The sequence below is a fragment of the Malaclemys terrapin genome, chromosome 16, assembly GCF_027887155.1.
Source record: "Malaclemys terrapin pileata isolate rMalTer1 chromosome 16, rMalTer1.hap1, whole genome shotgun sequence".
In the NCBI taxonomy this organism is placed as follows: Eukaryota; Metazoa; Chordata; order Testudines; family Emydidae; genus Malaclemys; species Malaclemys terrapin.
Window position 1 is genome coordinate 13,873,098 of NC_071520.1, and position 13,568 is coordinate 13,886,665.

Sequence of the window (13,568 nt, forward strand, 5' to 3'; positions counted from 1 at the left end):
AAAATTTTTTTTACAGGATTCCTCCCCCAATTAACCAGAAGGCCAGGGAGACTGGCCAGGATGACCCTGGATGATGCTATGCTGTGGCAGGGTTGAGAGCTCATGGACACACAGACTGATCTAGTGGGAATGACTCTTCCCAGTGGCATTGGAGTCTTAGGCCAAGGTGCCTTCATTGGGCATTATCCTGCACTGACCACAAGGCCCGTCCCTGCCTGGCTCCCGCCAGCACTCTCTGGAAAGCAGCTGAAGGTCAAACGTGTGGCTCTAGGACAGCCAGCTTCTGGCCTGGGGCCACGTGGAGGGAGGGCGCCTGCGCAGAGACCAAAGCGATGGCAGGCCTAGTCTGGGCAGCGGCTTCACGTGCCGTCACTGAGCATGCGCGATTCACGGGGCGCATGCTCAGTAGTGGGCGAGCCTGGCCACGTGGGTTCCCTCGCCAGCCCTTTAAACCGGCTGCGCGGCGCCTGTGCTCAAGGAGACTCGGGACGGAGGCGGCCTGAGGATGCCCAGGGGGAGCAGAAGCGCGGCGGCCCGGCCGGCCGCAGTCAGGTGGGGCTGGGGCAGGGGGGACCCTATGGCGGGTGCAGGGTCCCGAGCTCCAGGGGCTGCCCGGGAGTGACAGTCCGCGTGAGTCCCTGGCCCTGCTCCAGAGCGCGAGTGGGCTCCAGCCCAGCCCCTGCTCCCGGGGCTCCGGGCTCCTTTGTGACCCCCCGGCGAAAGGTGCGGGCATTAGTTAGCGCTGGCGCTAGCCCTGTTCCTGCGGGAGGCCCTGCGCCCCAAGGCCGGCTCCTAACATGCCCTGTGTTTAAGCAGCGCCTCTCTCCGGAGTGACAAGGTGGGGGAGGTGGCATTGGCCACGCACCCAGCTCTTCCTCGGGCCTGGGACAGGTGCGCTGAGCCTCCCAGCCCCATACAAGGTCAAACAGCTGGTTTAGCACAAATCCTTAGCTCACGTTGTAAGGGACCATTCACGGTGACGTGGTGAATCTCTCCCGACTGGTAATGTATAATCCCTGCCCCTTAATGGGCTAGCGGTGCCGTTGTTTCCAGCCTGGGCTGTCCTTTGCCCTGGTGATCACCCCAAGGAGGGCCTCACATAGTCACTCATCAAGTCAGCTGTGGGGTCACCTTTGGTCTGTCTGTTCACCTGCTCCTCCCCCATAATCACACCAACTATAAATGCTGCACTTCCTCCTGTGGCTGGAAAGACCAACCTCACCCTCTGGGATCCTGACCCTGCTCCACAACTAGTTACTAACCAGCTGTGAAAGTACAATGCCAGCTGTATTCCTACCAATGCCCTTGGCTAGCTGACAGGGATGGGTGTCTCAAGGTGACTTTAGCCATGGTGGTGTCATCTTGACATATTTGTCTGCAAGTGGGTGTATGTTTAGAAGGTGGAATAAATTCCTGAGTTTGTGCCCACAGAAGCATGGGAGGAAGTAAATAAGATCTGTTTCTGGGGTGGCAGTGCCAGATTTGTAACCACAAAGCTATTGAGCTGACTTGTGTGAAAACTGAGCAGTGGCATGGGGTCCTTTTTGTTTCACTTGCTGCTAAACTGGATGCAAATCAGTCTCCGAAAAGTACCCCACAGGGTAGTCTCCCTCTTACCCCCCCTTGGCATATACCTAGGTGGGACCACAAGCAAGTGAGCTGCTGGGGTATGATATTCCTATGATAGTTATGTCTAATGTAAGCTCCTTCATTTACAAATTTCACTAAACTCTTTCTCCTCCCCTTGTTCATTTCCCTTGTGCTCAGCAGTGCAGCCCCAGCTCATGCTCACCCACCAGCTCATCCTCCACCTTCAGCTGTTGCAGCCCCAGGTCAGCCCCAGCAGCCTGGCCTGATGGCCCAGATGGCTACCACTGCTGCCGGGGTTGCTGTTGGATCTGCAGTGGGCCATGTGGTTGGCAGTGCTCTCACTGGGGCATTCAGTGGTGGTAGCAGCACTGAGCCAGCGAAACCAGCCAGTACTATCCAGGTAATGCAGCTCCATGGTTTCACCAAGAAACTATTCTTCAGAGGTTCCTGGAGTCCAGGAAGCAGGGCTGGTTGTCAGGTGTCCTAGAGGGCCTTCATACACTCCAGGATCACAAAAACAATATCCACTTTAAGTCCTGCTATTACTAAGAAGCCTCTGAGGTGCCCTTGTGTGTAGGGGTGTGTTGGTGCCTAGAACCAGTTTGGTCAGGCTAAACCTGAGATTTAAGTGGGGACAGGAGAACAGAACCTGATGCTAGTCGGTAGAGGAAACAGCCACATGTATATTCTCTCTCTGGATTTGGAACATTGATTTATTGAACTTTGCTGGTCAGTTTGGCTTTAAACTTAATAAGATGCCTTTATTACAAGAGAAAAAAACCTGTCATTTTTATCTATTAAAAATCAATGGGTATAGGTATTTTGAAACTAGCTGAACTTAATTTCTGAAAGCCTACCTTGGCTTTAGGAGTTAGATTAAAATAAATCAATTGACATTAACCTGCCTTCATCTTTCCTAGCTGGAGAAATTAACACTGGTTCTGACTGGGGCACAAAACATGTCTCTTCCCTGCCTCCCCCTTTTTCATGTTTAATAGGAAACCTCCACTCCCTGTTACCTGAACTGTCATCCCAAACTCTCAAAGTGCCAGACATGTTCTCTGGTCTCCAGCCCTGCACTTGTGAGATTGACCTTCTAGCCAGTTGGGGCAGAGCACACTAGCCTTGGGCCTTGCTGCTTAAAAGGAGGGGCAATTAGATGACTTTTCTGGGCCCCCATTTGTTTGAACTGGTCCTGGGACTGGAAGGCAGGAACTCACTAGTTCTAATCCTGCCCCTGATGATGGTTACTCTTTGGCACTGGAGTTGCTGAATTGCTCTGCTTCACTTCCTCTGTGTAAAGGGAGACTAATCCTGACCAGTTTTACTGGGCTGTTGAAGATTGAGGTCCATAAAGAGCTTTTGGAGATGCAGAGCAGTGAGTCTTGTTTCCTTTCTGCCTGGAAGCAGTGTTGGGATCCACCTGTCCCCTTGGAGAGATGTTGTGCAATTCCCATCACCTGGTGGGGCATCCGAAAGTAGAAATTATTAGCAAAGTGCAACCCGTGGAGTAACTATTACATAAAACAGAGCCTGCCATGAGGATTAGCTAGATCTCTAGGTGCTGGGAAGGCAGGCTGTGGCCTGTACAAGAAACCCTAGAATCTCCTTTAGAAAGGCTTTTTCTCCAAAGCTCTGGACTCTTGTAGTCAAGGTTACTTGCTCGATGTGGAGCTGTTTCTTAAAAGGCCCCCAGTACAGACTGATGGAGATGTTGCCTTCCCAGTCATTCTGCCTCCCTGCTTCTCATCATTGCCCTCTCTAGAATATTTCTTTAAATGGGACATAAGGCAGTCTGTATTTCTGTTGTGGTAGCACCTGAGTATTGTAAATGGGGATTGTGGTCCAATTGTACTAGCCACTGTGAAAACAGATCAGAATCCCTGCCTTGGTATCTAGTGGTGCAGTCTACATAGCCAGTTAAAGTCCAGAAACCTCCAATTTCCACCTGTCCTGAAGGAACAAAGTATCAAAACAGGAGCTCACTGGAACTCAACATAAAATGTGGTTTGTTTGGCTGAATGTTGGTCGCTGTTCTAGTAATTTACATGGATGTATGGTCCCAAAGAGTCAAAGGTGTTAACCTAGCCCAGTCACTGCCCAACAGTAAATCTTTTTAAACAAGGTCTGGGGTTTGGCATACAGAGACCTCAGCCTGCTTAGTACCATGGCAAATGCACCATTAAAAATCCTTTAACTTTTATTAAAAGATTCAGAAAAGAATGAAAGACCATTACAGCATTTGAAATGTAAAGTTTTAAGGCCTTTTTTCCCTTTTAGCTGGATTTCTCCTCCCCTCTTGTCCGACAGTCTCTTTGATAGTATCAAAAATAACTGTCCTTTCTGGGGAGAAGAGAATAAGTTAGTTGAGGTGGTTTGGAGCTGTTGCTGTTTAAGTCTAATCCTGCTTCTTTTGAGACAAAACAAGATGAACACGAGGGAGAGAGAACCGCAAAGAGAGACAATAGAGCTTTTGTCTCTAGTTTTGACTCTCTTATTTGCAACCTGGATGCTGGAAAAACCCAGGCACAGCACACGGTTCTATCAGCACTGAGATCTGGCAAATTTGTACTGGCATTGAGCTGCTTGGGGTATTACTTTTAGCTGCCTCTTTCTGGTTACTGGGTTATAGCATTGTTGCCAAATATGCAGTCATGGCCAGATACGCCAGATGCTTATTAGACAGAAGGGAAAAAAGAGAGACGATAGGGAAGGAAGTCTCATATCCCAGATGTCATCTGGGTTCCACTCTGTGGCCTGGTCAGGTCAGGACATCTCTCAGGATCAGGATGATGAGGCCTGGAGTCTCAGGAGATGGTAGGGGTGGCAGCCCTGATGGTGAAGCTTGCTCCAGTAGCCAATTTTTCCTCCCCAAAGTATCTTTCTTTGAGGACCCCAAAAGGGAGTGATGGGTGGAATAGCCCATTCCCAAGTTATTAGGCCTAATTGGTTGACAGAATATCTGACACCAATTTTGGTGCATTTTTCTTGTTACTAGGCATGATCTTAACACAGTCCTTAAATTATAGTTGTGGGCCTTTTTTGTTTGGACTAGTTAGTCTGTCCTTTACACCTTTTCCAATCAGCATTTGTTGTGATGTGATGAAGTTTCACTCACTTCTCACAGCTGAGCTCACAATCAGGGCAAATTTGCAGGCTGAATTATTACAACATAGTCCTAAGTGTATACATCCGAACAACTTGAGTAACATGATGGAAGCTTCCATTACCTCTCTGAATGGGGGAAAATCCTTTCATTTGGAATGCTGCTTTTGCTAACGTGAGACTATTGGTGTCTAGGAAAGGTTTTTATTTCTCAGTTATGGCCCTCCCTTCTATTTGATTATGCACTGAGAATTTGGGACTGTAATTATTTTGAAAACAAATCAAGATGATGGGATATGAGCTCAGTTTATTCACACATTTGCCCTGACTGGCAAGTAAACAGAAAAATCTAGACATGATAGATCATTGTATTCATCTCCTTCTGTCCCAGAGTTTCTCCCTAAACTGGGATGTTTTTTTCTTCTTGGGGTGTCCGTAGGAGCCCAGGCAGCCTGCGTTCCAGCAGCCACAGTATGGACCTTGCCACTATGAGATGAAGCAGTTCTTGGACTGTGCTACCAATCAGAGTGACTTGACCTTGTGTGAAGGTTTCAGCGAGGCACTGAAGCAGTGCAAATATAATAATGGTGAGTTTTTTTGCTTGGTTTTGCTGCAGGGTGCAGAGATGGGCAGCTATGAAGTCTGGGACTGACGAGCTAATGTTTGAAAGAGTAGTGTGGTAGGGCTCTGAGCTTTCAAACAGCAGCTTGTTAATAGTTCCTCCTAAAGAAACCAAACCCTCTAAATGTGGAAGAGGTCGCTGGCCTTGTCTTTGAAGTAACTCCAAAGTCTCACATCTCTGCCGTTTCAGTAATGTAGTCCTCTCCATAAAGATGCTCAGGAATTATGGAAAGGGGAAGAGGGACACTTTGGTCCATGTCTTAGCAGAATGAAAATGGTGTTCCCGATAGTGGGCTTGGAGATCCCTTTTTAGGGGTTGGATGCTCTATTGCCATGTTCCTTTGGGGAGCCTATTCCTTTCCCAGAGCACTGCCAGCCAGTTCCCTGGTTTCTTGCCCATTTGCCGGGGGAGAAGGGTTCCCTTCTCCTGGAGCAACATGCTAAATAAATGAAGTGATGAGTAGACAAAACCCCCTTTTGTGCTTGGTTGAACTGGTACCCCTGTTTGCACGTTCTGGCTAATCATGGGGCATTCACCTCACTCAGGCATTTGACATATGAGGATCCTTTCTGCCTAATGTTGAACTTGAGCTTCTCCAATCTCTCCTATTGTAGGTGTCTCCTCCCTCTTGTGAAGACATTCAGCGCTAACACAGGGAAACAGGAGCCTGGAGTACAGACAAGAACGGAAGAGACTAGAAGGAATAGCTAGTGACCAAAGTAACCAGGTGAAGGGAATGCTAGTCTGACCAGCGGAAAGAACCACTTAGTGCTAACATGCTTCTATAATGGCCAGGAAAGAACAATGGTTGGAATTTGATTGGGCTTTTAGAATCCAGATCTCGTTTGATTTGCTACAGTGAAATATGTAATAAAAGGAGATGGTTTATTTTAATCTATGAATAGTTTGTATGTTGTGTTTCTTACTGTAGATTAAATTGCAGGATGTCATTCTAATCTCTGAATGTGTTTTCTTCGTCTCCTCCCCAAACAAGGGGAGCAGAATAATTAAAATCCATGTAGCTGGATGACTCAGCAAAACCAAACAAGGCCAGGCCTGGATTTCCTCTCACAGGACACTTATACGACCCACTGCTGTATTACTTTTATCTGCTCAGAAGGCCAGAGCAGAGAGAATTTTTAAGAGCACTGCCCTGCAAGTGCTTCATTGACTAGGATTCTTGTAAATCTCAGTATCCTCTCCGCTCACGGACATGATGGAGACAGAGGCATGGAAGGAAAAATGTGACCTGGTCAATTGGCTGACTAAGAACACAGCTGGCTGATCTTATTTTGGGTCTTAGTGGGTTAAGTAATATGCTGAAGGTCATTAGCATCAGGTTAAATTCACTGGTGCCACATGTAGCTTTAACATTGGACTAGGAGCTGCAAGGCTTCACCTAACAAAATCAGGTACAACTAGTCAGTAATTGAAATGCATTTGACACTCCACACAGACCTGGCTCTGCAGAAAGCCAACATTTTCAGTTTTATGGACTATGGAGCAACTCCAGTTACCTTGGCACAAGTGAAACTGACACTAACAGTCAGGAGGCTTCAGCTGGAAGGAATGTAGCTGCTGTGTGACCAGCAAAAGAATGCTTTGCATACTAATGTTTTTCTTTACAGATGGATAAAATCTCTTAACTCTTGATTATTTTAGTTGTCATAGCTTTCTAGCTGCTGCTGAACACTGGACAGTATTGTCTGAATCTCATTCCTTGTATGGATTTGTAAGGAAGACAGTGGCTGGAAACAATCTATGCTGGTGCAGTTCGGTTACTCTTTGCTGTTTAGCAAAACGGGGAAGCTGTATTTATCCTCTAAAACTAACAAAACGGTGGATATACCCCAGTCTTGCAATGTAAGCCTCTTCTTTCTCCCCTCTCTTCCCCCCCCCCCCCCCCCCAAACTTCATGACCTTAACTTTTTGGCAGTGGTTATTGTCTCCTGAACGATGCATGGCTTGCAGTCAGACTGCCCTGTGCAGTGTCCTGGGAGAGACTGCTAAGGAAAATCTAAGTGCAAAGGACACTCTGAAGTCTTGCCGCTTTGTGAATAAAGGGTGAGTTTCTGATCTCGGGAAAACCAATATAAATCTGGAATAACTAATGAGTCAGAGCTACTCTAAACAGATAGTGAAAATGAGATCAAAATTGGACCAGTGTTTGCACATCTGCTAAAGCATCTGTGAAAGAAACCAGTTCCCCGCTGAACTAAACTGCATTTCCCACAATCCTTTAAACTACTGTTTTTATTCTATGTATTCAGTATTTTATGAATTACATTCTAGTCTGGTTCATAAAATATTCCTTCAGGAGCCATTTTCCCTTATCAGTCAAAAAAAACCTACTGTACAATGAGAACCTGTTCGGATTGAGGCAGGAGACATTGGAACTGAGCTTTCAGAAAGGCCACTTCCAGAGCAGTTGCTGTGAAAGACATGGGGATTCCTGGCTGGCTGCCTTGCAAAGTTTCCATATCAGACTTGCTCAGTCTCCAAGACTATATTTTCTCTTTGATAGCCAGCCCTACAAACTCAACCTGCAATTGAAAGTCAAGCTGAGTTTTTTTCTGGATTATGCATGATCAGGCATAAAGAGCCTCTCATTGGAATGTAAATAATGCTTTTGATAAAGCAGACAGAATACAATCCACTTTGCTCTCCCATACTTAGGGTGGTGGGAACAGGAATAAAGTAATACACATTTATCTCTCACTAATGTCAATAGTTTTTTTTTTTTTTAAATAAATGTACTAGTTGCCCTTAGCGTGAGGAGGGGAGATGAATTTACAGTGCAGGAGAAAGGGCTTGCAGCAAGTAGGCTTGAGAACACTGGCGGATCACAAAGTTCCCCTAGTTCTAGTAGGGGTTGTTAGAAGGTGTTCCCATTGTACACTTCATTGGGAACTAACTAATGTGTGTTGGGTTGTGACTGACTATAGATGGGGCACCTTCTTGCAGAAGAGACCTGCTCTGTGTGTGTCAGTTGCTAGTACCAAACGTAAGTCTGTACTACTATAGTCTGTTACCCCTGCCAGCTCTAAACTCTTTTTCAGAGGGTGGCATGAGCCTAGCTAGCCTTCCATTTAAAATGTTCCAGGGGGTCTCTGATTATGGCTCAGTCTGGTTGTGGGGAGGATGCAGTGTGCTGCTTATAAAGCAGTGGCCTTTTGCATCCTGCCCTACAGTTTGACTACACCTGGCTGGCTGTCTTTGACCCTGTGTAGGATCTCTGGAAGATGCTTCCAAACTGCTGGAGGCCTTGTTTCCCGCAAGGGATGATACCCTACCTAGGTGGGCCTGCTGGAGAGAGCAGAGCCTTTCTTACTCTGCTGTGTGCTTCTGACTTTGGCTGGGGAGCCCAGGAGTGGTTCCTTAAGTGGGCGAAACTTTCTCTGCATAGAACTCCTCCTTGTGTTGTCCTTCAGCTGAGGGTGTGCCGATAACTTCTGCAGCCGCTCTGGGAAGCAAACCCAGAAACCCGCTGTTAGTTTCTTGCTAGGCTCCTGTCTACTAAACCAGGGATTCTGCCAGCTAACTGTTTCCTTCCTTTGTTTATAGAGCAATAGAAAGAGTGATGAAGGCTAGTGGCCTGAGCCCAGGATTAGGAGACAGGAACTCCTGTGTTTTCTAATCCCTGCTCTGACCATCCATCTCTCTTTATCCTAATGTAAAACACTTCATCCCTCTGCCTCTGTTGTCCCGTGCAGGAAATGGGGTTGGTAACTTACCCACCAACCCTGGATGTAATGAGGATTAGTAAGACAATGTTTGCAGAACACTGAAGATGGAAAACTGCATGCCTAGTACGATGGGAAATACTTTCTGGCTTAAGCTAAATATACATATTTTGGCTTTTTGTTAGTTTTGTTCCTTTTTTCACCTATGTTCCTTGGATCTTTTGTTCCTTTAGCCACACCAACAACACTTTTTGGCCAAGTCAGTTCTGGGAAAAGTCACAATCAAACCTCAGGCCAAATTCTGCAAAAGGGGTATGAAATACAGGGGCTCATGAGGGTGCATGGGGCAAGGATTTGACTGACAATGTTTGATGTTACACATCTATATCATTGGTCTCCCTATGGTGCTTTGATGCACTGGGAGCCCAGCTCTCACCTGCTAGCTCAGGGTGGTGTTTTCCCAGGTTCTCCAGTAGAGATTCGTAGTAGGTTGGTTCCGAGCCTTCTCCTCCTGCCAACAGAATTAGCAGAACCATGCTCCTTCATTTCATAGCCTGGAAAAAATTACTTGGCCATCAGACCTGCTTTAGCTTGGGTAGTTCTGCCAAGTCACTTCAAGAAGAAGTAATTGTTTCACACTAGCAGGGCACTTTGTTTCGGGAGTTTGTCAGGATACAATTGCCACATGGTTTCTATCTATCCACCTACCTACATCCATACATTATTTTGCATTGTCCATTTGCAATGGATGCTGATAATTTCCTTTGTTCACTTGTACCTTTGCTCTCGTGTGCTTTTCATTCATTTCCCTACAGTAGGATGGATAGCCCACTAACTTCGTTCATGTACCTTTGTTTAGAACAGACAAAATCCCAGAGAAGGAAGGAGTGGGGATCCTTTCTTATAATGGGGGACATTGCCCTGGAGGGAGCACAGTAGCATTCTCAGTCCACAGAAGGACTTGGCAAGTAACTTACGAATGACTCTGATGAGGATGTAGCACTGTCTCTCCTGTAGATATTTACTGGCCAGCTCAGATGCAGGACTTTCCACTTCGCTCAGGTTCATCAGGGTCCCTGATTCATCTAGAAGATCAATGCAATCTGGAGAGAGAGATTGGATTAAGAAGTTCCTATGTACCCATAATTCTACAATTCATACAGAGTTAGGGCTGGTTTATCTACACAGGGTGACTCAGGAAAGTGACTTAAATTAAACCAAATTAAGGTCACTTTAATTCTGAATAAGTGTGTCCACACAAGCATCTAATGCAGTTTAACTAATCCAGTTTAAATTCTCAGCTTTAGTTCATTTGGATTAACTTTCCTGAGTGTCCAGTGCAGCCCTCAGCTGCATCCGCACTGTCCAGGACCGGTGTGGAGCTACTCCCATTTGGCACAGCCAGGGAGAGACTCAACCTTGACAAGTGACCTGGTTACAGAGACATGAAATTCACTTGCCTCCTCTGGTATGCAGTGGTTATGCCCCCATGTTTTGTAACATCACTATTTTTAGGTCACTAAAACACCCAGCAAACCATTACAGACTGTCTAATTTGTCTATTGCTTAGTAAAAGACTTTGGGATCCCAAGGAGCTCTATAAATGTATTTTCCAGTGTATTATCTTTAGTATGTTACATTGATCACAAAGTTTATGACCCTTTATGAGACAGGACAGAGAAATACGTTATCTGCTCCACCCCCTCTTTTTTGTGATTCAGTCTGATCTCCTTAATCCCAGTTTGACCCATTTTTCACCTTTCCGCCAGCTCCCTCATCATGTCTGATACTCTAAGAGCATCTGTGTCTGTCCATCAGGCAGGTGGCCTTCACTCCCGTTAAGAGGGGGATGGAGAGACAGTACCTTCTGGCCTGCACTGGCATTTCTTCTTCAGATGCGCGGTGAGGCTCAGGACCCGGCAGTGCACGTTCACAATCTCTTGGCAGTCAGCTGTGAAGCAGGGAAAGGAAATTAGCACAGGAGGAGACAGAGATTTTCCCCAAGTTTAAGGGCTGCACAACCCAATGAGCTGAACCAGTGAAGAGACAGACATTATCTGCTCATGTCAGCGAATGTGGCAGACAGAAAAGGGAGGGGAAGTTTTACTGCAGAAGGGGATGTGTCACAGCCAGACCTGGGGTGCTGCAGACCTGTGCTTCTCCTTCCCTGGTCCTTAGAACCACAATCAAACCGGACCAGGAGGCATCCAGAATCTTCTGGTGGTTTAGGAATACGTCTCACTGCTTCATAAGATGCCTGTGGGTTCAGTTTGGTTTTTTAAACTTGGTCTCATAAAATAGAAGAAATAGGAAACTTAGGGTGTGATCGGGCTCTTCGCTTTCCCCTCTGCAAACCCACGAATGTCACATGTGACTTGAGTTTGGGAGTCTCAGCTTAGTCACCAGGGGATATTTGCCTAAAAAACTTGCTAATTCAGCGAGATTGGAGAGGCCCGGGACATGAACAGCAAGGGGTGGTGCAGGCCAGTATGGACGTGCAGCAACAGACTGGGGGCAGGGATCCAGAGAGAGGCTAGCAGGGGGAGCTGCAGGTCAGGACTGCAGTGCTTTCGAAGAGATGTTTGAGGGCTCAGAGCTTGGATAGCAGAGTTTGTAAGGTTGCGATTGAGGGCCATTAGCTGAGTTTGGGGAAGGCCTCCACGGTGCCCACTAATGCTATTGCTGGGCCTCGCCTGAGCTGTCAATCCTTCATTTTAAGAGTGCTCAAAAGCAAAGCAAATCAACAAACTATCATTTTCTCAGGGGAGCCGTTTCTGCAGCTAAACAGCCCTTCAGTCAGTGGGCTACCTTCACTCTGCTGCTGGTGCCCAGGCTGTGGGCCCGGGGTCACAGCAAGTCCACTTGGAGCAAGTGAGCTGGGAGTTGGGCTGCAGTGATACAAGCTGCCCCCAGCCCCTGTTTTGCCAGGGGCCCAAAGCTGCCAGTGTTGCCCAGCAGGCAGGTGAGACTCGGCAGGAAGGGGACATGGAGTACGAATGAATATAAAAGCTATAGTCACTGATGTGATCAGAGATGACTCTGCAGACACACAGGGAGCAGAGATGCCATTTCTACACAGTTACTTTGCTGAGGATGCAGGAGCTGCACTTCAGAGAAGCACAGACCCCTCTGTGGAGCAGGGGCAGCTGGAAAACCCGGGAACTTGGTTTTCATCAGGTGTCTTTTCTCAGATTGTTTCATTATGCTGTATGGCCCTGAAACCACAGAACAGTAAAAGTCTGCAGTGACCATCCTCCCTTAGAAAGATGGAGTAAAGTCTGAGGTCTGTCTGCAAATAATACCAGATAATGCTTAGCTCTGATTTAAGTTTTTTTTTAATCCCTCAATCTCAAAGCTCTTTACAAAGGAGGTGAAATACCGGTTTTACAGATGGGGAAACTGAGTCACAGAGCACTCACACAGTGAGTCAGTGGTCTCCTGACTCCCTGCACTGTTCCCTAGCTACTAGACAACACTGTCTCCCCAAATACACCTGCCCAGGCCACTGACTTAAGGGAAACGGATAGGATCACTGAACGGTGGCAAGAGGAACACAAAGTATGCTGTCAGGTTTCACGATCAGAGAAACCAGCTGATTCGGAGAAGCTGGGTCCAGAGGGCAAAGTCTGAGCTTCCCCCACTTACCTCCATATCTCACCGTAACGAACATGGTGCTTCCACTCTCCTGGGCCCAAACCTCCTCAGCAGCCCCCTTCGTCGGGACTGCTGCCCCTCTCCCCCAAGCCAGAGGACTTTGCGGACGGTGCTCCGACTGCCTTGTGTTTTGGGGCAGACTTGCAGGCAGCCTGGGTGACAAAAGGCTGTTATTAAGACTGGCATAATTAGCCCGCTGAGAGCCTGGGGGAGGGGTGAGCATTTCCCTTGTTAATGCTCTTATTGGTTTCAACAACCCGATTTCCCAGCAACGGGGAAATAACTCCTGCAGATTCCAAAGCTTCTCAGCGAAGCTCTGACAGGGGCTAGGGGCAGGGGCTGTGCTGAAACAGGCAGAGGCATCTGGGAGGGCTGCCCAGCCCATCAAGGCATCGTATTGTTCCAGACCGTCTTGATGCCACTGTCTCATTGCCACCAAATAACAATCCCGGGGGCCTCTGCTTTGGATTCAGAGGATTCCTTGCCTATCTTTTTTCAGGGCCTCAGCAACCCCGGTGCTGCGCTGTGTTCTCCCTGCATGTCTTCCAGCTCGCCCCGGCCCAGCTGAACCAACCACCACTGAAAGCCGTCCGCACTGCAGAGCCAGGCTGACTGCACAAGGGCGTCTCTGGTCTCGGCTGTCTGCTGCATCAGCGAATCCCCAGCACAGTCCTGACTCCACAGTCTCAATTGCTGGTGCTGAGAACTGGCAGAGTAATAGCAATCGCTGCGGCTCCAGAGACAGGGCTGAGCGTCTGGCCTGGCAGCCAGGCCAGGCTTGGCCAGAGGGGCTGTGGTGTCCAGGAGATAGCGGGCTGAATAGGGACACAGCAGCTGTGGGTTCTATTCCCAGCTCTTGTGCTGGGTGACTTGGGTAAGTCACTCTGTATCTCAGCCTCCCCATCTGTCCCATG

The 13,568-nt window shown here is 47.7% G+C and overlaps 2 protein-coding genes across 3 annotated transcripts; one reads left to right on the top strand and one right to left on the bottom strand.

Annotated features, from left to right (window-relative positions):
- Positions 1-426: 426 nt before the first annotated feature.
- On the top strand, positions 427-6,273 carry CHCHD10 (coiled-coil-helix-coiled-coil-helix domain containing 10). Of its 2 annotated transcripts, none has more exons than XM_054006863.1 (4): positions 427-552; positions 1,768-1,990; positions 5,135-5,282; positions 5,932-6,273. In XM_054006863.1, exons 1-4 carry the CDS (start codon positions 506-508, stop codon positions 5,949-5,951), a joined length of 438 nt encoding a protein of 145 aa, XP_053862838.1. In that variant the 5' UTR covers positions 427-505; the 3' UTR covers positions 5,952-6,273. The 2 variants fall into 2 exon arrangements, with proteins under 2 accessions (XP_053862838.1, XP_053862839.1); XM_054006864.1 differs by having other exon boundaries at positions 428-552; positions 1,771-1,990.
- C16H22orf15 (chromosome 16 C22orf15 homolog) lies at positions 1,997-12,718 on the bottom strand. The gene is made up of 6 exons (XM_054006862.1): positions 12,646-12,718; positions 10,865-10,951; positions 9,978-10,103; positions 9,437-9,511; positions 8,649-8,780; positions 1,997-3,050 (listed from the first exon to the last, which is right to left on the bottom strand). The coding sequence occupies exons 1-6, from the start codon at positions 12,668-12,670 to the stop codon at positions 2,899-2,901; spliced, it is 597 nt and encodes a 198-aa protein (XP_053862837.1). The 5' UTR covers positions 12,671-12,718; the 3' UTR covers positions 1,997-2,898.
- Between the last annotated feature and the right edge of the window lie 850 nt (positions 12,719-13,568).